The sequence below is a fragment of the Catharus ustulatus genome, chromosome 6 (genome assembly GCF_009819885.2).
Source record: "Catharus ustulatus isolate bCatUst1 chromosome 6, bCatUst1.pri.v2, whole genome shotgun sequence".
In the NCBI taxonomy this organism is placed as follows: Eukaryota; Metazoa; Chordata; class Aves; order Passeriformes; family Turdidae; genus Catharus; species Catharus ustulatus.
The window spans coordinates 38,183,500-38,206,474 of NC_046226.1; the positions used below are offsets into that span (position 1 = coordinate 38,183,500).

General features: G+C 42.4%; 1 protein-coding gene across 1 annotated transcript in view; it reads left to right on the forward strand.

Moving 5' to 3' along the window:
- The window catches only part of RPAP1 (RNA polymerase II associated protein 1), a 39,071-nt gene that overhangs the window by 9,682 nt on the left and 6,414 nt on the right, over window positions 1–22,975 (forward strand). The window contains exons 7-21 of the mRNA XM_033062605.1: window positions 912–1,118; window positions 4,582–4,697; window positions 5,100–5,198; window positions 5,660–5,761; window positions 6,577–6,744; window positions 8,996–9,178; window positions 10,857–10,991; window positions 11,173–11,352; window positions 13,303–13,460; window positions 16,121–16,291; window positions 17,031–17,232; window positions 19,134–19,243; window positions 21,067–21,262; window positions 22,168–22,317; window positions 22,766–22,908. Coding sequence (XP_032918496.1) covers window positions 912–1,118; window positions 4,582–4,697; window positions 5,100–5,198; window positions 5,660–5,761; window positions 6,577–6,744; window positions 8,996–9,178; window positions 10,857–10,991; window positions 11,173–11,352; window positions 13,303–13,460; window positions 16,121–16,291; window positions 17,031–17,232; window positions 19,134–19,243; window positions 21,067–21,262; window positions 22,168–22,317; window positions 22,766–22,908 — 2,320 coding nt within the window. The remainder of the gene's footprint in view (window positions 1–911; window positions 1,119–4,581; window positions 4,698–5,099; window positions 5,199–5,659; window positions 5,762–6,576; window positions 6,745–8,995; window positions 9,179–10,856; window positions 10,992–11,172; window positions 11,353–13,302; window positions 13,461–16,120; window positions 16,292–17,030; window positions 17,233–19,133; window positions 19,244–21,066; window positions 21,263–22,167; window positions 22,318–22,765; window positions 22,909–22,975) is intronic.

The following is a 22,975-nucleotide window of genomic DNA, read 5'->3' on the forward strand; positions in this document are numbered from 1 at the left end:
TCAATTGCTTGTCCTTTGTCCTCCAAAGAATAAATAACCACTGTAGGTGTTATCTTCTACTTTATGTGTCTGTGACACTGCTTGTTGGAGTATTTCTGTACCTTGTTGAGGCACAATGCACAATCTCTCACTGTTCACCTCTGGCATAAGATCCCAACACCATTGTCTAGAGAAGAGTGTTCAGAGACAGTGCACTCCATCCAAAATGATGTGGGATATCTCGAGCAATTCTGAAAGTAAAATGATGATCTTAGAGCCATATGAACATAAACTGTTCTTCAATACACATCTACCTCCCAAATGTTTCTCTTCAAAGCATGAAGAGAATAGTTGTGTCTTTTTTCTGGATGTTGTCAGACCATAATTGGAATGGGGAGTCAGTTCAGAACTAACAAAGGTCGCCTTGTAACATAATATCTGAGCTATGACTTGCAGTTCCACTGAAATTCAATAAAGTTCAGGTAATTCTTTTTGTGGTGTGTGTCCTGTGTATTCCTCTAGTGTTCAGATTGATGCCACTGAGTGTTCCACAGGCAGGAACGCAGAGCAGAATTCTCTCCACAGTAAATAGTCTTGTTTAGATGTCCCATTCGAGTGGCAGTGAGGGGGAAAGAAGCAATTATCTTTATTCGTTCATAAGCTGGGAAAATTGAATGTTTGTGGTTGCTTTACCCTGAAAGGCATTTGTCAGTTCTTTCTCTGGTGTCTCCTCACCAGTCACTTACACCTACCTTATGTGCCTAAGAGGTCATAAAGCAGTGGCATGCCTCAGTTTGAAGAGAAGTGACAGCTGGTAAGAGAAAGAGGACATGTAGAAAAGACTGAAACATAAATAGCAGGAACTATAGGCATATGAAGTATTTTGAGACTTTCTGTCACATCTCTGTCTGTCTCTTTGTCAATACTTGCAGATCCCAGTTTAGTTGCTTTCTTGAAATCACAACGTGGTAACAATGAAGGCCAGAAAAAGGAATTAAAAATGGAACCAAACAGACCGGAGGAGTTTGTGGAATCTCTGCCTGTGGCTCAGCATGGTGTAAGATCATCTCTTTCCATGCAGGAGTCAGGTCTGGAAGAACCTGTAAGGAAGGAAGAAAATATGAAGGTAGAAATCATGGGTAAGAAACAAAGTGCATATTGTTAATTTTCTGAACAGAAATGTCAGATTTGTGCGGTGTTTGCATCAATCTACATTGGATTGTTGTGCTGCTTTGTAGTGATCCAAATCTGAATTTTATCAGAATATTTAAAAAAGATGTATTTTGGGTTCGAAAAAGTACATCTCTAGATGGGGTCCACAGATTGGAAAGGTGGTGCTCTAATGGAAGCGACCTGTTCCTTGAGAGCCCTTGCCTTTTGAAATTTGTTCTAAGGCTTCTGAAGGGAAAATATGTATTAAACTATGCATCATTGCTCTTCTGTTAAGTCATGTGAACAAGGAAACAGAAGAGTGTAGCAGTGAGATTCAGCTGGTACCTGAATAATTTCTTTTAACTGGTACTGGTTGAGGACAAGAGTGTTGGGTAGGTAAGGGTTAACAGTTTATTCACTGGATAGCACAGAGATGACAGTCCCTCTTACCAGAGAAATTGCTCATATAGAGCATGTATGTGTAAGCATGACACTGCTCCTGATGACCCCACTCTGTGTCCTGTGTCTCAGAAGCCACCCAGTGATTTTCACAGGATAGTTATTTTCTTTTGATAGTTATTTGCTTTGGGTGGAGGGGGAAATATTAAGCTATAGAATGTCCTGCTTTTTGTGGAGTGCTACAGAGCTATTGCCTCTTATGACAGAACCCTTTGATGCTCAATATATGCCTGTATGAGGAGAAAGCTGCTTTATTTCCAGTAGCTAGAGCAGCCCCATACATTCTCATGGCAGAGGGAGGAAGAGTTTTCCCTTTAGGCTTCTGCATTTATTGTTGCTTTCCTCGGTGCATTTTTTCTTTAGCAATTTCTTTTTCTCTGTTGTGATTTTTAAGCTCCGGTTGTCATTTTCCCCACACTTTTGTTCCTAACATACTTGTCCCACAATTTCTTGTCAATTTATGTCTTTCTCCATCTCTTGATCCTCTCTTCTAATGCATCCTTTGTGTTTTTGTGTAACTTGCAGACTGATTAAAGAAGTCTCTGAATCACTTTGGGATTTCAGCTTGATGTTTGCAAGAGATAACAAGCATTTGCCATTTTCTTACTGGGTGGGATGAATCTGTCAGTGTGTATGTGTGTGTACATGTGCAGGAGAGGTAAAGCTTCTTTTTGAGGAAGACGCTTCTCTGCACAGTCCTTTTGCAGTTTTCCCCCAAGTTTTCCTTTTCCACAAATCCATCTTAATCAAAGGGACTATTTTTAGTTCTTTTTAGTCCCAGAACAACTGAGTGCACAAGTAGTACCAGGTCAAGTGAGATCTTTTTGTCTCCTGGGAGCAATAGAAGCATGTTGTTCAGCCTGTAATGGTAATAATAGTAATGCTTTTGGGAATAGCTCAGTGTTTAAAATATTGTGTGCTGACATCTTTTGCCTCCTATAGAAGACAGCACAGAAAAAAAGAGATTTCCCAAGATATTTGAAACAACAAAAAAAGGGTGAGCTGAAACACAGTTAAAAAAGTAAGGGAAGCTTTTCCAGTACCTCAGTTTATTCCTGCAACATCTTGACCAACAGGAAATGTAAAAATTAATTTGACATTAGCTCTTATTGTTGGAATTTTAGCATCTGTTTATACTCAGAAGTAAATGTATCATGAATAGCCATTGAATTTCTGATGATGACACAAAGCAAAAAAACTGCTCAAAAGTCAAACCTGCCTCTCTAATGACCTAAAAGGCTACTGTTTATTAAAAACAAGATGGTGAAACCTTTATCCAGCAACTTGTAACCTTATCAGATGGAAAAGTTAATTCTGTCACTGAGAGAAAATGGGAAGCAAAGCAAAAAGTGAAGGGGTTGAGTGGTGGCCTTTAATGTAACACAAGTCTGAAAAAGTTCAGTGCAAATGTTGCATTCACACTGCCAACTTATGCTTCTGTAAAGGGATTTCTCAGTAACAGTCTGCTGATGGCTTGAAATATATAACCATCTTCTCTTGTTGACAAGATCATTGTACTAAGGGTTGCTAGTAACGTGCATAATCTTATTCACAGAATGATTAGCTCAACCCTGTCAATTTAGTGATTAATAGAGAAAACATTGTGTTAAATTACAAATGTCGATATATTTTGTTTTTCTGCTGGTTTTATTTCCTCTCATGTTGCATCTACCACCCACGAACATTCCACTTTCGTACATTTCAGATGCTTTTTCCTTTGCTTCAATTAAAATGCATACTGAGCCTTTGGCTGAAATTCTGTGGAACAGCTTTCTGGCTGAGCAAGATAACCCTGTGCTTGGTTCCTTGCCTGATTCAATCCTGCATTGATCATCAGTGTGAAGCTTCATTCTGGAGAGGCTGAGTGCCCTTCTTGAAAGTTTATTTGCTAATTGGAAGGAAGTAAAAGGTTAGGTTTCAGGCCAGTTATCAGCAGGAAAAGATCTGAAGAAAGAAGAGCGTCTCAGCGGGACTCGTTCCTTGCAAGAGAAGAGCAGAGTACTAGGATTAATAGCTGCAATGCAGAGGAGTTCTGAGCTGCTCCAGCAGGAGTGATGCCAATGCTTTCCATGCCCTTAGACTACCTGTTACTGTCTGTACATGTGCTTTCTTTTGAGCTAGCAAAGACTTCTTAGCTCATCTCTTCTCATTCTGGTTTGGGGTAGTACCCTAGTAGTAGCCTTACCTTTCCTGGTTATATCTCTCTGGTCTCTTCACTTGTGAGATTCTTCCACATGCTGATCTGTCTCTTTTTCCTAGGGCAACTCTTGTGATGTCAGGCACAAATGTCTTATTTCTCAAATTCTTGTAGTCAAAGCTCTTTATAAAGTTAAATTAGTAATTTCTTCCTTTAGTACTTACACCTTTGAAATTCCTGTTCAACTGTCCAGTTTCCCCACTGCAAAGGTGTGCAAATTTTCAGCTGTTTTGATCTTTTCTTCCCAAGCTGATCTCCTCAAGCCTTTAGGGAGGGATACTGAAAAGCAGCATCACAAATGCAACCAAAGCACAAATATTGTGCTGCCTATAGTGTATCTAGGCTAAAATCTTACTGGGTTCCAATAATTTGCTGGGACTCTGCATTAATAATTTTCCGTTTCATGTCCCCCCTGCCTAACATTCTCTTCCTTGATGATATTAGTTTGCTTTCTCAAAAGTAGGGCTGATATTATCGTTTCTGTGCTGGTTCTGGTAATTTTACGTTACTTGTGTCCTGACTTCTGTTCAACTTCTCCTAAATTAGTCTTGTCTGAATTTCATTACAGTGCTGTTTACTTCCTCTTCTTGCTCTCATGAAAGATGAAAATAGCTTTAAACCTTTGATGTTTATGCATCAGACAACAGTCAGTATGAAAATTGTTTTCTTTTTATTTTACATAATCTTATATTTGATACAGTCTTTAAGCTGACTAGCTTGGCAAAGAAGGAATAGTATTTCCTTCATCTCTGTCTTGGAAGGTAAGACTGACGTTTCTTTCTCCCCACACACAGATGATGATCTGCCTGTGAAGCCCAGGAAGGAGTGGATTCACATGGACAACGTAGAGTTTGAGAAACTAGAATGGATGAAAGATTTGCCCTCACCTCGGCAGAAGAAAACCAAAAAGGTTTGAAAGCAGAAACTGATACTTTTCATGTTTGTGTCTGGATCATGCTTCTTAGCAGTAACAGTTTTGAAGGCTTCAAAAATGAGTCCTCTGGCTACTCAGTCTGTGGGATTTCATCAGGTTGAATGATTCCCCGTTTTCTTTCACAGGATGGGATGGTACAGTCTGTAGCACTCAAGAGACGTAGGAAGTGAGAGTCTAGCCATTGTAATCTGGGATGAAACAGGTGTAAAACTGAGGAAAAAAGAAAGATAAGAGTATTTTTTTTAAAGAATTTGAGGCCTGAGGAGGTTTTTGAGCTGTCATCTTCCAGCACGTGATGTAAAAAGTGTTATTTTAAGAGATGAATTGAGTGGACAGCAATAGAAATAATAGTTTTCTCTCTCCACCCTTTTGCTGTAGGGAATGCAAGCTCGATTCAGTTTGAAAGGAGAATTGATTCCTGCAGATGCTGACTTGCCAACACATCTAGGCTTGCACCACCATGGAGAAGAGGCAGAGGTAGGTGGGTGTATTATAATAGAAAAGGTACACACATTTCCATTTCCTGTGTTCGATTTCGTAGATTCCTTTTGTATCACGCTTTTTAGTGACAAAAAATCTCTTTAAAAAGTGCAGTAATTTTTCTTTAGAAACAAACTCCTGAAGACAAGATGTGTCTGCATGCATGAACTGCATTACTTCCAGAAAACTGTTGATGCTTTTTCTGTTTAATGCTATTGAAGTTCTCTGGTGTTGGAAAAAGGTGCACATACTTCCTTTGCTTAAGAAATTCTATTTTCTCCTGTGGCATCTAAGATTAGAATCTCTTCTGCAATTACCACAAAGTGGCAAGCAACATTGACCTACAATTTATTTTCTGTTACACTGTTTGTTAACAGGTAAATCTTATTTTAAGGGACCTGTTTTTAGCTGTAGCTGAGGGTGTTTTATGGTTTCTTTATTTTCTCCTTGCCGTTTAGAGAGCTGGTTATTCTCTGCAAGAGCTCTTTCATCTGTCTCGCAGCCAAGTTACACAACAGAGGACCCTGGCTCTACAGGTCTTAGGTCGTATTGTCCAAAGGGTAAGTCACTTTAAGGAATTTCTCCCCATAATTCAAGTTTCTGATAGATCAGGGCCCGGAATCTCTGGTACTACTTGTTTGTTTTCTGCAGTTCAGTGAAGATGAGCAAAGTCACCAGCAGGGCATTCTGTTCCGGTGAGGATCTTTACTGTTAGATAAACTAAATGTTGGGATATAACAGAGATGCAGGTTTCTTTGGATGGTTCCAGAGTGTTCTTTCAACAGGTTGTTTCAAGTGCTGTTCAGTGGCAGTGGTGCAATTTCAGTTTTCTTGTTAATTTGGATGAAAGTTAATTTTTTTTAATGTTACTTTTGTGACAAACCTATTCTTGGCATTGACCCTTTCACTCCTGTTGTCTGAGCCAGCTTCATGATGTGCATTTTCTGTAGGAGGTGAGAAAGAGCCAAGCCTACTCACAGAGCAATGTGCCTAGAGGAAAAAGCAAAATGAATACTTCTGTGCACATTTCCACCTAACTTTTGGGGGAAGTGCTAACATTCCCCCTAATGGCACTGGAACAGAGAAGAAGAAACATGGTGGTTTTGGGAAGGGTGATAGGGCAGAATAGGATGAAGTCAAAAGATGAGTGGAGACTTTAGAAAGAAGGGTTTCTTACACAAACAAACTGTAGTTGTGTTCTTCTGTAGAATGAATGAAGGATAAAATAAAGGAAAAATAACCTCCACACAGTTTAGCAGCTTTACAGTAGAAGTGGAAAGAGACAAAGAGGCAAAATGTTGAGATGTGACAGCTCAGAGATGTATCCAGCTGAGATAAGACAGCCTTAACCCTGGCTCTGTCTGGCATTTTGCAGGCCAGAGCTGGAGAGTTTGCTTCCTCACTGAAGGGCAGCGTTCTGCGTCTGCTGCTTGATGCTGGCTTTCTCTTCTTGCTGCGCTTCTCGCTGGATGATGCAGTGGAAAATGTCATGGCAGCATCTGTTGGTGCTCTCCAGGCTCTGCTGGTGTCACTTGATGATGAGGTAAGATAATCATTGACAGCCTGGGTTTGATTCCGTGCTGAGCTGCTTACAGGGATCGGAATGAGAAGACATGGTAAGTAGCTTGAACAAAGGTTTCCTGGATGTGTTAGCTTAGTGGTGAATAGAATGTAATTGCTGTGCTTTGAGACAAACAATGGAGTGTGTTATCCCAGTTTGAGAGATTCAGGTATCTTTTTTTTCCTCCATTTTGAATTAGCTCTTCCCTATAATTAAATTCGGTGCGTGCTACTGAGTTTTCTCTTCTTTTGATATCTTTGTAATCTAGATCAGACCACTACTTATATAATTTATTTTTTAATATACCCTCTTATGTTGTCTTCTTATTTCGTGGTTTTTCTGCTTCTTAACAGATTAAATATTCTCTGTACTTTCCCTTATACCTCATAATAATGCTGTGTTCTTTTTCTCTAACTGTCTATTTTCTACTGTTCCCATGTGTAACACTGATACATACCTAATTTTTCCTGTTCATGTGTTTATTTTCTCATTGATGCTTTTCCCCTGTTAGAAGGTTGAGACTTCTTTTAGATTTTCAGGGCTACTAGACAGTCAGATTAAGATGTACTCCTGGTTGGACAGATGCAGTCTGTTATAGGCAGAGCATGCTGTAGACTGTGTTACAATTCCTTCCTTGAGAGCTGCTTTTCAGTTTGACTGCAAAGGGGCTGGTGATAGAAGAGATGGGGTGGAAGTCCTCTGCAACTTCTACCAGGCCTGTAGAGCTATCCCTAGTGGGAGGCAAGAGAAATGAAGGAGAAGCTTTCTCCACATTTTGCTACTTTTCTGTCTATGAGCCTAATGGAGTTCTACTAGATGAGTCCTGCCCACCCATTGTAGGTAATTAGTATTATGAATCAGCTTCTTAATGTACTTTTTCTCTCTTCTGGTGTAACTCTGGTTTGTAAGTGTCTGCAGTGCTCTGATTTTGCAGATCAAAGCTTATGATGTGATGTCTTGTGTAAGCAGGGATTGCTGACTCTTGCTGCCAGAAGCAGCACTGTGAATGCTGTGTCAGTATATTTTTAACTTAGAGAGTCCTTCCTAGAGTCTCGTGTTGCTGAATTTCAAAAGGTCTCTGAGAAAGGGACAGGTTTGGAAGCTTGGCCTTCTGCTCCAGGGTTTGTCAGACAAGTAGGATTTATCTGCACTGTAAACACAGAAGATCAGCACGTGTAAAAATCATGCTGTCTGAAGGTTTTGTTCATCCTTCAGTGGCTATGGGAAGGAAGCAACTTTCTTTTTGTTTCGTTTGATGACCCAGATAGCTCATGCTAATGCTTTTCCTTCTCTTGGTGGAAGGAAGACTGTAGTCCCAAACTCTGTATTCCAGATGGACTCATGGCTTCATCCCCTCAAGTCAGGCCTCTTCTGACCATCACTCACCATCTTTAGTTCATATTGCATTGGGGGTTTTTTAATGTCTGATAATAGCTTGTGCTTCCTTGGTACTTGGCAGTTGAAGTCTACCACTACTTTTCTGACTAATGTGGTGTTTGTTTCTGATTGTGGGTGCAGGAAATGGAAAATTATAGTAACTATTGAGCAGAGCTAGCATTTGATTTGGCTTTCATATTCTAAAACATTTTGGGAGAAGTAGGTCTGTTATGGGAGCAATTCCCTCAATGAAAAATTGAAACTATTGCCGTACTTGGGCTATTACCCTAGAAGTTGAGAGTACCTAATGCTCATCAGCTGTGAACAAAAAAAAGAGATTTCGTATTTGCTTAATTTGAGGGATGTTCAAACAAAGTGAAGCAAACACGAACAAATAGACCAAGCAGTCTTTATTTTATCATATCAATTTTTGCATGATATTTCTGTGTTATATGTGACCTAAGTTCCACACTAAGAAACCAATAAATACCAATTTTCTGTTTAACGCCTAGAGCCTCGGTGGTTTTATTTATTTATTTACTTACTTACTTATAATTCTATTTTTTTTCCAGCTAAACTAAGTTTCTGTTAGCTGGGGAGTGAATTTAATTCACATAACAGTAACTATTTTTAATGGTTTTTCAAGTCTGTGTGTGTCAGGCCAAAATAATTTCCCTGAAAAAGCATTGAATTCTACTTGTATATATTTAGAATAGCTTTTATTGTCTTCACATCTTCTTGGGATTATGGAGAAATAAATGAAGCATTCCATATTCAAGAGGATTCCTGAAAAGTTTTTGTCTTTTTGTCTTTCTTTATGAGAATTTTATCCTATGTGTTTTAACGCTCCTTATAGAAATATCTTGATTGGACTTTCTCATGGTACCAAGGGATGGCTGCATTCCCCTTCGTCCCTAACAATGAAGAGGAAGAAGAGGAGGAAGAGGAAGAATTAAATGGAACAGCGAAATCTCAAGATAAAAAATTAAAGGATGACAATAAGCCAGATCCAGATGTGGCCCGATATGATGTTGTAAAGGTAAGCACAGAGTTAGACCCAGAATCTTTTCAGAAAAAAGGCTCAGCACAGTGCTGTGTGTGCTATTGAAACATCCACCCTCCTCTGGATGCTGGACAAGAACATTCTCAACAAGAATTAGAACTCTTTCCTGACTGTTGGTTGTTGTATTTCTGTCATATATTACCAGGAGGATAATTTTATTGGTCTCTAAAAGTGTTGAGACTTGACTTGTGTGATTTCAGTATCATTAATATCTGTTAACTTTCTCTAGGGAATACAACAGTAAACACACTGATGACCTGATTAAACTTCCTGAAAGACTACAAACAGACAAGACTTTCAGGCTCACTTACTGGAATTAAAAATAAAACAGTTCCAACCATTATTAAAATGTCTATATGCACTTTTTCAAAGTTAAACAAGAATATTACAGTTAGATAGTTCAGAACTAGCAGATTTGTACAGTGGTACTCTTTTTATTTGACATCAGGTGGCTATTTACCATTTCCCCAAATGTCATGTTTGCATTTTTCAGATTAAGATTTTTACAGCATTCAGAATGAATTCCTCCCACATTTTAAACCTAATTCTGTATTTTTGATATGAGATCTAAAAATAGCAAACTCAGCCTTGGTGGAGCCAATGCACCCCTCTTGCCTGCTGTAATTATTGAAACTGTGATCACATCACTTAATCCTTGAGCTTGTGTTTGAACAGCACTTGGTTTAAAAGCATCATTTGGTGAATAAATGACTGTACTTGTGCATTCATGATTTCAGATGTGTTCTGCTAGGTGTGTGCACTGTTTAAAAGACGTAACGAAAGAGTGGTACATAGATAGGAAATCAATTTGTGATTCTGTAAAACTGTGTCATGGTTCAGTGTAATTCAGCTTCTTCTGAGTGGCCTGAACTCAGAAAGTATTTGGGATAAAATTCCCCTCTGTTCCCATTGCTGTGCAGTTCCGTTTCATACTTGCTTATTGGCTGTTACAACCCAATTCCAACTGTTCCACACAGTTGGAAAAGGAATATTTAAACTAGTTGCTGAACTTGGTTAGGCCTAGAGCTACAGCTTGCTTGGCTGCAAATTTTTGAAAGTATGATCTCAGTAGTATGAATTCAGGTATTATGGATTTGCCTTTTCCCAGAACCAGGAATGCATCACACTGTTACGTAAACTGATGATTTGTTTCCTGGCACCACCACTGATCATAAAAAACACATCATCCCTATGCATCTCTTTTCTTACTGCAAAATAGGAATTTGTGTCTGTTCTCTGTTTCTGTCAACTTTCTCTGACATGACAGGTACTCTCAGACAGAGTACTGCGTTAGCTGGAGGTGGTGTCTAGCCAAAATTATTCAAGGACCATAAGAACCTTCTTCACCAACAGTCTTTTATAGGGAAGGTTATTTCCCTGGCACTTAAAGTTTTATACTCTGGAAAACACAAGTATCCAAAACACCACCAGTGGTCTGATTCAGAACTAAAGTTGTTTCTGCTCTGTTCAGATAACCCTTGCTCATTTGCCAGCGTACTTGCAAATACACAGAACCTTATTTACTTCATGACTGCTAATTTTAAAACGGTCTGTGAAGAAGATGTAATCTCCTTTTGGCTTCCAGCAATTGAAGTACAGAGAGCACTTGTCTAGACCCCAACAGCTTTTTAAGGTTTTTTTTAACACCTTTCAGGGACTTCTGAAGACAAAGATCCAGCACCGGCTGAGGTACATCCTAGAGGTAGTGCGGCCTGTTCCAACAGTAGTCCTGGATATACTGCACATCCTCACTCATATGGCAAGGCATTCCTCTGAAGCATGCAACCAGGTAAATCTCCCATTGTATGAGAGCTTGGGAATGATAGAGAAAGATATGGAAAAGGGAAGAAATGTCTAATGAAATTATGGCAAGGAGATCAGACAAACTCATCTGTTTTGCATGTCTTCTGCATGACTGCATCTATAGAAATAATAAAGAGTTATTTGTGCTCCCTGCTATTTCTCTGCAGCTGCTTGACTGTCCTCGATTGATTGAGACCATTGTGAGGGAATTTCTCCCTACTCAGTGGGATCCCAAAGTGGCTGAACCAGGGTTTTTACTTACCAGTCTCCACGGAGTTGCTTGTGCCAGTGCTATGAAGTTCATCAGGGTGTTGGCATCTGGAGGCCGAAATGCAACAGCCAGGCTGGTGAGTGGTTCCTGGAAGAACTTTTCTGATTGCAAAGGCCTTTGTTCTCTATGCCTTCCTTCCTAAATAAAGAAAGGTAACTGGAGGTGACTGTGAGCTGAAGCTGAAGAATCCAGGATGAGGAAGGTGCACTAGTGTGTTTTGAAGGAATTGTTGAGAGCATCATAATAATGATGCTTCTCCTGTGTAATGGTAGATGAGCTTTCTCCAGCTTTACTCTGCTTTTTAGTGGTTTGTGTCCTGCACTCATGTGAAAGTCACAGAGCCCAGCAGGGTGATTCTGACCTCGAACAGGTGTTTAGAGCATGCATTGATGTGTGATGCTCTGTACACACCCATGTGTCAGGAATAGGCAGCATAAGTCTCTATAAATCACAGAAATAATCACTCTCCTTGTGTTTTACAACCCTGGTTGAACTTTTCTGCCATTAATTTGCCTTAATAACTCTGTGATAATTCATCAGTGTTTTCAACTCTTAACTTCTGGACAGGTTTTCCACTTCAGAGATAATTGCTTTGCCTTGTATAGGTTGTCATGCTGGTGCTATAAATACATGAAATCTACCAAGAGCAGCACCCATTACAGTGCAGAGAGCACTTCTTAGGCTTTTTCGTTCGCTGTTAACAGCACCTAACAAATTGCTACCCAGGAAATTGCTTCTGTCAACAGAACACCAGTCTGTACTGTAAAATACAGAGAATAATGATGGATAGTGGGATATTTAATGACTGTAAGTGGTACTAGGAACATAGCACAGTAAAATTCAGATATTTTTCTACTTCAGACTTTGTGTACTCCAGGTATTTCAAGGCATGCAAAAATTGTTTAGAAGGTTCCTGACACTCAGGCTTTGCTACTGTTACACTCTCATATATTCTGTTACATGCACTTAAACGTGGGAGTGGAAGATAATAAAAAACTAAATCAAAACCGTCAATGTAGGAATTTATTTTAGCTAACAACAAAGTTCTTCCATGTTCCTCCTGGAAGTAAATTTGGCTTTGTCCTCTGTTCTGTAGGAGAGGTGTCAGAATTTATAGTTTTGACTCATCAGCTCCTTTGCTTTCTTGCTGGTGTGCATTGATTTCCCTACAAGATGTCTCTAAAGCATTTGAAATTTAAATTACCTATAATATGTCCTTGTGCTGTGAAAAAGACATTGTTGCCTCATTTGTTTAGACAGAGCACATAGAAGCTTTTGTGTGTGTGGGAGAAGGAAAGAGAAGCTCTTTTTTATAGTTAAGTAAAAATACCCAGATGTAGGGGAGGATAAAAATTATTTCTAGAGAACTGCAAATGAGTCATGTCATGCTTAATTCAATACCAAAATAACCTCAGAACATTTACAAGGCATCAAAATTCTATAACGTTATGAAAGTAATAGGCAGGAGGTACCCTTTGCATAAAATAAACACTGAAATATAGAAAGACTTAGATTGTAGAACCTCTGAAGCCCATCTTGTGTGACCTCCCCTAAAGAATGTCAGCATCAGTTCAGTTCACAGTGTATCTTTACATGTAAACTTGACTAAGAGAGTTGTATTTATGACTATTTAAAGAGGGATAATTGTATATATTTAAAAAAACCAGTTAGATTCTGCAGAGAACATCCAAAACAGGAGTGTGTGTGGGGCAGACAAACCTTAATCAGAAATTATTTGAGTGTAGTTGGTTTGTGTTAGGGATGGATTAGGTACCCCTAGGCATCCCTTCCTTCTCTCTTAATAGCCACTGACCATTTAGTGATCCTTTGTAGTCTGCTCCTTAAGATTGCACAAAATAGAAACAGATTTGAGCAGTGCAGGAAGAGTTCAGAACGAGCTGAATTGAAATCTGCGGCTCTGTGTGTTTGTCAGAGCAATGAGGTAATGATGCATGCAGCTGATGCCCCTTCTCCCTTTGTCTTTTTTGTTCTTCATCCTTTTCTTTTTCCTTGGTTTGATTCACAGCTTAACACATTTGAGATGAAGAGTCGGTTAAGTCGCTTTATCGCTGAAGACCCTCAGGATGTGCCTCTGGCGAGGGAGGAAGCCCTGAGGCTGAGCACTGAAGCCTTCCGGCTGTGGGCTGTGGCTGCTGGCTACGGGCAGGCCTGCGACCTCTACAGGTACAGCTCAGGGCAGGAGAGATGGGCATGGAGGGCACAACGGAGCAGTGGGCATCCTGTTCCAAAGGGGTGGGTAGAGGGCTCTCCAGGCTCGGTCTCTAGTCCCTTCAGGTTGTCTTGCCTCACTTTCTCTGACCTCCTGCAGTAAAACTCACTTTTTAAAAGTATTCATGCTGTGTATTGCATTTTTCTGGTTGTTCACTTTCTCCTGTGTTTGAGCACTGTTTTATTGTTTCTCCTTTACAGTGGGAGACCACTGCAGTTTTTTAGGACTGCATCTTTTTCCCCTTGAAGGGATGAATAATCTGTGCTTGTATCAAAACTTGTGGTTTGCAGTGCACCCAGGACTGAATCTGCTTGACTTAGGGGCAGTCTGTGGGCCGCAGTCACCAGACTGAGTGGGGCAGACTGGTGCAGACAAACTGCACGAGGCTTCAGCTTCCAGGTCAGGACAAGTTCTTGTGCTTGACTCCAAGGTCTGCACCTGGTGTACGTCTCACCTACCTCAAGCATTAAATCTGTAATTGCATTGAATTGGAAGAAGAGAGATGGCTATGGAGTTGCTCTGAACTGGAGCAAAAGGGAAGCCAGTATTGAGTTTCAGAGGAGAGAGTCTCATCCATAACAGCATTTTATGTTCTTTGGCACAACCTGATACATGATTAAATAAGAGTAAAAACTGTGTATACTATTTTAGCACTGTAAATAATGTTGAGGAAAGAAACAGCAGATTCCTTAAAGTTGCAGGATTATAAGTGGGGCTGAGAATCTGAGAACTACTCCCCAGCAAGAATAAAATCAAAGTACAGTAATTTCACGACTATAAGGCGCACCCTTTTGACTAAAATTTTCCCCTGAACCCGGAAGTGCACCTTATAGTCCGGTGCGCCTTATCTGATGTGCAAAGTTCGGAAATTTGCAAACCCGGAAGTGAGAGCTGCAAGCCGCGGGGCGAGCCGGCAGGGCCGCGGCTGCTGGGTGGAGGCAGGGCCACGAGGCTGCAGCTGCCGGGTGGAGGCGGGGCCGAAGGGCCGGGACTGCCGGGTGCCCACGGGGCCAGGAGTGCCGGCTGCCTGCGGGGCCGGGGCTGTTGACTGGAGGCGGGGCCGCGGGACCGGGGCCGCTGGGTGGAGGCGAGGCTGGGGCTGCTGGGTGCCTTCGGGACCGGGGCTTCCGGGTGCCTGCGGGGCCGCGGGACTGGGGCCGCTGGGTGTCCGTGGGAGCGGGGCTTCCAGGTGCCTGCAGGACTGAGGCTACTGGGTGCCTGCCTGACCGGGGCTGCTGGGTGCCCGCGGGGCCGCGGGACCGGGGCTTCCAGGTGCCTGGAGGACCGGGACTGCTGGGTGCCCGCGGGGCCATGGGACCGGGGCTGCTGGGTGCCCGTGGGAGCGGGGCTTCCAGGTGCCTGTGGGGCCGCGGGACCGAGGCTGCTGGGTGCCTGCAGGACTGGGGCTACTGGGTGCCCGCGGGGCCGCGGGACCGGGGCTTCCAGGTGCCGGCAGCACCGGGGCTGCTGCGTGGAGGCAAGGCTGGGGCTTCCGGGTGCCCGCGGGACCGGGGCTGCTGGGTACCTGCAGGACTCGGGCCGCTGGATGCCTGCGGGGCTGCGAGGCCGGGGCTCCTGGCTGGAGGCGGGGTCGGGGCTGCTGGGTGCCCGTGGGGCCATGGGACCGGGGCTGCTGGGTGCCTGCCCGACAGGGGCTGCTGGGTGCCCGCGGGGCCGCACACCAGGGCTGCTGGCTGCCCGCGGGGCTGCGGGACAGGGGCTTCCAGGTGCCTGTGGGACCGGGGCTGCTGGGTGCCCGCGGGGCTGCGGGACCGGGGCTTCCAGGTGCCTGCGGGGCCACGGGACAGGGGCTGCTGGGTGGAGGCAAGGCCGGGGCTTCCTGGTGCCCGCGGGACTGGGGCTGCTGGGTGCCTGCGGGGCTGCGAGGCCGGGGCTCCTGGCTGGAGGCGAGGTCGGGCTTGCCGGGTGGAGGCGGGGCCACGGTGCCGCGGCAGCCGGATGGAGGCGGGGCCTCGTCCAGCAAACACGCGGGGGGAGCTGGGGGCGGAGCCTCACTGCAAAAAAAAAAAGTGCACCCTATAGTCCGGTGCGCCTTATCTGATCTACAAAGTTGCGAATTTTGCCGACTCCTGGGGGTGCGCCTTATAGTCCGGTGCGCCTTATGGTCGTGAAATTACTGTAGTTTTTTCAAGAGTTAGTCAGAGTGCTTGGAGGCAGAGTGTTAGGTAGGTCCCATTCAGATGAATTTGGAATAGCAGTAGCCTTCGTTTATTATCTTTTTTCTATGTCAGTTTATTTTTGTTATTGTGGTGATGGTTCTCATAATCACATTTTACAATCTTTATAAATAAGTGAATTGAGAGTGTAAAGAAGATAAAGCCAGATTCTTCCAATGGAAAGTGAAGAGCCGATAGGCCCAAATGGAAATACAGGAAATTCCAATTAAGTGTTTTTAGTGTAACGGTGATCAAACACTGAGGCAATGCTGCACAGCAAGAGACTGAACTCTCCGTTCTTGAAGATATTAAAAGTCTGACTGGACATATCCCTGTGAAATCTTGCTCTTACTGGCCTGTCTTGAACAGGGCGTTGAAACACAAATAATCTCCAGAGACCCTTTCCAAGCATATCTATTCTGTAATTCATACTACAGCGATCTCTACCCTGTGCTGGTGAGGATACTGCAGTCCCTGCCCGAGTTGCTTGGTGGGAAGAGCCCTGTGGTTGAGTTGGCTGTGCAGCGAGCTGCAGCAGTGGTTACTGTGTTGACGCATGTGACACAAACAGCAGGATACACAGCAGAGCTGCAGGCCAGGTTGAGCAGGTAGGTTCTCTAAGTAACCATTCTGTGCATCTCAGTAGTTGGCATCCCATCTTCCCATTCTTTGGTTCGGAGACCTGGCTGTGACCATTTTTTCCCCTCTCATTTTTGGTTGTTTACTGTCTCCCATGTGAGCCCCTGCATGGTGACACAAGATCAGAAGTAGCGTCTGGTCTGACAGCTACATGCCTGCTAGCATGGCCAGAGGCAGGAGTCAAAATCTACTTTAACCTAGGGGGCATGAAGGGCACTGTTAGCCAAATGCCCTGCTGAAAGCTGCTTTGAACTTCTCTTGGGAGTAAAGAAAGTAAATGTCTTGAGGTTTGAAGGAAAGAACCTCTCTGCAGAAACCAAGATGAGTCAGGGTTAAGAGGTAGTTGGTTTTGATAGACATCAAAGCAGTAGGATTTGCTGCAGACACACTTACTTTTTCTGTTGGAAAGCAAGAAACTCTTTAACTAAAGCCGAGTACTGAGATAACATTTCTGGTAAAGTTAGAGCATAGCTCAGGGGCAGAATAGTGCAGGAGAAGAAACTTCAGCTTTTTAAAGTACATTCTACATTGATCCTTTCTGCCTAAATTATTTGGTCTGAGTTGTGGGACTATGCAAAGACTTTCCCCCTAGTTATGCTGTTGGATATAACTTTCTAGACCACATCTTTCTATTAAAATTGATGATTTAGAGAGACAGTTGTTTGATATTTATTTTCTATCCTGTGTCATTCTTCCATTGTGTTTCAGCAGTAACTCAGAAGACGGTGAACCAATTCCACCTCCTCCAGTGGCATGGAGTCAAGTGTCAGGCTTACAGCCCTTCCTTGAGACAAGTCTGAAGAAAATCTTTCAGCAGATATCCCAGTCAGAAACTTGGCAAACTCTCCAGCCTCTGACCACAACCTGCGTGATCTTCTTGGGAGTTTATTACAGTGCTTACAGCCAACAGGTAAGGCCTGACAATACAGGCTGTCTTCTCATCTCACTAGCATCAGCTTGTGTATTACCTCTGAAAACTGGAACTTACTGGCAGTACTTAAAAAGACAGTTATTAAGGCATCTAGCTGAGCACTGATTTTGTTACCACAGCTCATATCTAGGCTGCATGACATTCAGGGTCACTTAAGTCTGCTAACCCTATATGTTAGCAATGCCAAATATGTGTCTTCCTTTTTTGTCCTTTCATCCTTTGGGATCAGAGACTCAATCAAGGTATGTGTTAGTGCTGTTACTGTTCTGATTTACTGCAGAGCTCCAAAGCATGAAACAAATACAACATAATTTTATTTGGCAGTCATGTTTCATAGTGGGATAAATCAAGTCATGCATTTTTACATTTGCTTTGGTATGAAGGCTTGCATGTGAACATCTACACTGCAGTCATCTGGGTGGAAGATTGAGCATTAAGGGTCATGCTGTATGAACTTTGGATAGGAAATAATCAAGATAGATTTATTTGTTGCCCCACTGACATTCAAGGTCAAATTCTGTAGTTGCAGTGTGTGGTCATCTTTTAAAGGGAGTTTTCTGAAGGTGACATGTCTGTGTGATGCTGTTGAAGAATGTCTTATGCTTTAGCTGCCTTAAAGATTCATGTTCTAAAGATAAATGCAATTTTCCTCTTTACTGCCCAACTGACATGTCTGAGTTCCAACTTGGGAGAGCTGTGTTGAAGGTGTGGGGGTAATTTAATGGCTGTAGTTATTCACACTTGTGCAACTCTTCTGAAACTTGCCAAAAGCAACTGAGTTTATTAGTTATAGTTGGGGTGGAAACTGCCAGGATCTCTCGAAGATGTCCACGGGGCCCCAAAGGTTGGAATACCTTTCACAGGCTGTGAATATGTCCTGAGCATTAGAGAACCAGGACAGCCAAAACGTTAATGTTCCTTTTTAACCTTTACAGATACCCAGAAGAGTGACTGAGGAAACAATTCATTAGTCCTTGAATTGTGCTGGATTTTTGAAATTCCACTTAAAAAGAACTTCAGTCTGTAGTTAGCTGATGAAAAAAAATTGTACATAGCATGTTTGAATAGATTAATGCAAAAAAAATCAACTTGTATAGTAATTTGATTAGTGTATACTGGGACCTTCTTGGAATATTTTTGTTAGACTATTAAAAACAAAGATTAACATCTTCACAAAGGTTTTACTCATTTCTGGAGGCAGATTTCACCTGGGGGTAAATCAGATTTATGTAATGGAAATGAGTATTTCAGAATCCAAAGGAGCATTCTAATGAAGATAAAAAGTGTTAAAATTCGCCAGCATGTTCCTTCAACCTGGAATATTGCTTACTAGGGTCAGAAGAATTTGGATAATTCTCTAAAAGCCACAGTTCCTGCTCTGTGCAGTGTTCATCCTCAGTCATGCTTTGATGGGTAGGTCAATCACACTTTATGCGGCTGAGTTTTTTGTTTTGTTTTGTTTCTTTGGAGACCCTCATGGTGCCACTTGGGTAGTTCTGATCACCTTTGGTCTGATCATCTTCAATTTAAATAAAAACAAGCAGATGGTAGGGGAAGGGGGGTCTAGCCAAATTTGCATTTTGGGAATCTTGATTCCAAGGATCCCGTATCTTGTTTCCAGCCAATTAAGAATCTCTGTGATGCGCTTTAATACTGGAATGTGAGAACACCTTGAGGTGCCAGTTCTCAGCTTCCACACTATGAGCAGTGAGGCCAGCTCTAACCTAGAGCAGTACCTCTATGTAGGTGATGGGGTCTGGCAAAAAGATAATAAACACAGAGGAAGTAAATAAATAAATAAAGTAAATAAATGTCTTTTTGCTGTCACTGGATACTGTGATCATTCACTCCCTTCCTGTCATTCTCCATGTCTTCTACAGCCATCAGTCAATCCAGTTGACTGCTTAGAGGAACTGGAACATTTGACATCAGAGATGCTGCAGCCCCTTCTCAGCCAGCCAGCCATAGATAGCATGTGGGACTTGCTCAGGTAAAACCATTCCACTGCTAAGATGCTGTTGTCAGAAGCTAAGGGAGCCCCATTTCTATACTGTACTGTGTGTCAGCTCTCCTCCCCTCTCCTCCATCTCACCTCTTTTCCCTGTGCAATATGCACCAGGTATGGGAATTGGAGTGCGGTAGGGCTGTGTTTACACCTTGCTTTGTCCTCTCCCCCCTCACAGAAAAGGCATGATGGCTGCAGAGGTTTGCTGCTCCTCCTTTTCTGCTGGTACTGCTGCATCTCTGCTTTGCCATGTAGCTGGGTTTTTCATATCAATTTCAGACTATTTTAGCCACTCTTCATTGATTCTTCTTTGGTTTCACTGGTCTAAAAAAAATAGCACTAGTAGCATTAGTTAAGTCCCTCTTACATGATGAGGTGAGTGTGTTCATGTACCATTTGTGTGCTCTGTGTGGTGCTGCTTATATAAAATAATTTGACTATGTTCACATATTTAAGCTCCTGCAGAGCTTCACTAGGGCTTTGAAAACCCCTGCAGAAAAGTGCAAGAACAGATACCAAACTGTTCTTCCAGACATTTGGATAACATAAGCTCTAGCTCTAGGAACAGTTAAGCACTGCAGACATTCTGTCTTTCTGCTGTAGAGGGAGCCTCCTTACTAGGCTGTGATTAATCTTTTGGAGGGGGGAATCCAGAAGGCCTGACTTGCAGTCAGAGAGGCATCCATCCACCTCTGAACACATCTGATATAAAGGGCACTTGAAACTTTTGTTTTCAAGTGGTATTTGAATGGTCACCAAACAGTTTGGCCCATGTTCTTTCATGACTGAAACTGAGACCTGAAGCTCTTGGCATCAAAGCTTCCAACACAAGAGCACTCATTAGACCCTTTTCTGTCTGTCCTTGTGTCTGAAGACAATGAATTTGGTCAGGCTATAAAAGCTCATCTGCAAGAATTCTCACTGTTCTTAACACTGGCTGGTAAAAACCAGAGTCAGCCCTAATATTTTTACAGTTTTGTCTAAACTTTCTGGGGAGTTTATGTCCAGGAGTTTAGGGTACTTGGTGAGCCCCTCATGTGTTTATGCATCTCCTACATTTAATATCAGTAGTAGAAAGAGCAATGCTTTTAAGCAATTAGTTTTCTGCCATAGAGTAATGATGTGGATCTTGACAAGGTTTGCCCTATTACCCCATTACCATTGAGCAGCTTGCTTGTGGTCAGTCTTCTTTGTGGTGGTCTTACCTATACAAACATGATGTATCTGCTTTGTGCCCCACAAGCACTGCTGGTGTGGGAATTTGTACTTTCACCTGCAGAGTGGTCTGCACAGTCATGTTCATGTACATTAAAGCTATGTTCTTTCTGAATACAATTTAAAAATATGCATTTCATTAGTACGTAAAGGGCAGCATTTTTGCAATGTCAATTTTAGATATAATCTGACTTTTTTAGTTTTGCCTACAAGTTTATTATCGAAATGTCTTGAGTGGGTGGGCAGCCTTATTAGCCTGGTGTGCGTATGTATGTGGGGAACAGTGCATTTTTTAATTCAAAGGTCCAACTCTTTCAAGTATTTGACATCACAGATGCGTCACTGCATCAGTATTTCTGCTCATCATGACCAATTTAGCTGTTGGTTCCTGACAGCTCTCTGGCATTAGCTTGTATGGCAGTAGTGCTTGGTGTACCAGCTGAGACACTGGCTTTTCACTTTCACTCTCTTCAGGGCTTCCATTTTATTGCAATGTGTGGTACAGTTCATATACATAGCAACATTTCAACAAGATAATTCCTCAGCACTGTGAATGCTTTTGACCTAACCCCTCTCTTTATTTGTTCACACAGGCCATGTTCTGCTTTGTGCAACCCTCTGTCCTGTTCCCCAGCACCAGAATCTGTGGGCAGCATTGCATCTCTGAGTTGCACTGGAGGCAAACCTCCTTTGAGCCTGGTTGGCTCCAAGTCACCTTTCCCCTTCCTCACTGCCCTCCTATTTCTCATCAATAACATCACTCACATTCACAAGGGCCTGACCAGCAAGGTGAGAATAAACTTTTTCGCTGTAAAATCTTAGGTGAATGATGATATACTTGTGAGGGAGGTTAGTATTTGTATCTTCTCAGGCATAAAAGAGATGTTAGAAGGACTATTAAAAGCAAATTGTTGTACATTTTTATTTTAAAAATATTAAAGTATTATAGAGAGAAAGCCCGACTTTCAGAACAAGTGGGATGAGGATCAGAAAAATATCCTGTCTTTGAATTCCAATATTCAGATGACACCAAGAAGCTGGAATTACAGAGCAGGTGCTTAAAGGATGGATTTATTAAAAATGTAGTGAAGAGTTGAATAACTGTTGTTTGGCTAAGCAAAGGGTCAATGGAGGAAAAGCATGGTTGAAGTCTATAACAAAAAAAATAGGGTAATATTAAAGAAGAGAATGAGTGTTACAGTGCTCATTCAAGACGGCCCTTGGTACTTTGGTTTTGTTCTGAATTTTTAGAATGAGTGAGTCATGGAAGATTGTAGACTCTAAAGAGCAAATGTCTGAACCCTAGAAAGATGGAATACCTAGCATAAGCATTCTCAAGGCCCTCCGGTGTCACTTTGTGTTGAATTAGCTGATTGGCTGCTAAAGAAATATCTGGCCAGATGAGGAAAAAATATTTTAAGCCACTGGCCAGATTTCTGCCTTACAGGACACTACAAAAAATGTAGGCAGGGACTGTTGGTTATTTGTGATGGGGATGATCATGATGGGTGCAGATGAACCCTGAGGAAGAAAAGCAGATATTTATAAGGCTATTCTTAAATGGCTTTTGGAGTAGCCAACAGGAATTCTCATGTGAAAGAAGGTAAGGGGTGGGTCTTGGAGAGGGCTGTGTTTTGCTTTCCTCCAAACACAAACTGTCTTAATATTTGTCTCCGCTTGTGATTCCTTTATAGTACAGCTCTGTGCTGGGCTTCAAAGGCTTGAAGGATTATCTGCATCAAAGTTGGCAGACTGGCCCTCCCTCTGTGACTCCCTCATCTGCGTGGATCCTACGCCATGAATATCACCTGCAGTACTTTGTGTTGGCGTTGGCTCGGAGAATGGTATTGTTATTAGTCCTTCCATTTCTTTCCCCCAAGGAACTGACTTCACTGCCAGCTGGTCTTCATGTCCCTGTTCTTTCTTGTTATCTGACTTAGGTCTGGCAACTCTTCTGCTGACTTTTACGACCCATTAGCAAGTAACATCTTTCCAGTTAATGATGTGGGAATTTTTTTCCAAAATACTTCAGATGGAAAAATTCTATTTTTGCTTTTCTTTGGGATAGAGTAAGAACAGTTTTCAACTGTGTTGCTAGAAAACATCTGACTATCTAAGGCAGTCAGGGGAAGCAGAAATATCTCTTGGTATGAATGCTGACAGCTCTTGCGGTTTGCCTCAGTCTTTCACTTCGCAGCGAGATCTGTGTCTTGTTTGACCCTCCTGTCCTTGATGATTGTCTTGTTGACAAATGATAGAGTGCTTTTATCTGTTGTTTTGTTTCCTGTACAGGCAGGCACTTGTCCGGATTACACCCAGCATGCCTCACTCCATCACTGTGTTGCCATGGCATTGCTAAGCCGTCTGTTGCCAGGGAGTGAGCATCTGGCTCATGAGGTCCTACTGGATCTTGCCTTTAATCCAGAGTTTCTTCCGTAAGCTTTGCGGTTTTTTCCTTTCTCTAGTCTGGTCTTTGGGAAAACATGGGGAAAATGGAAAAAA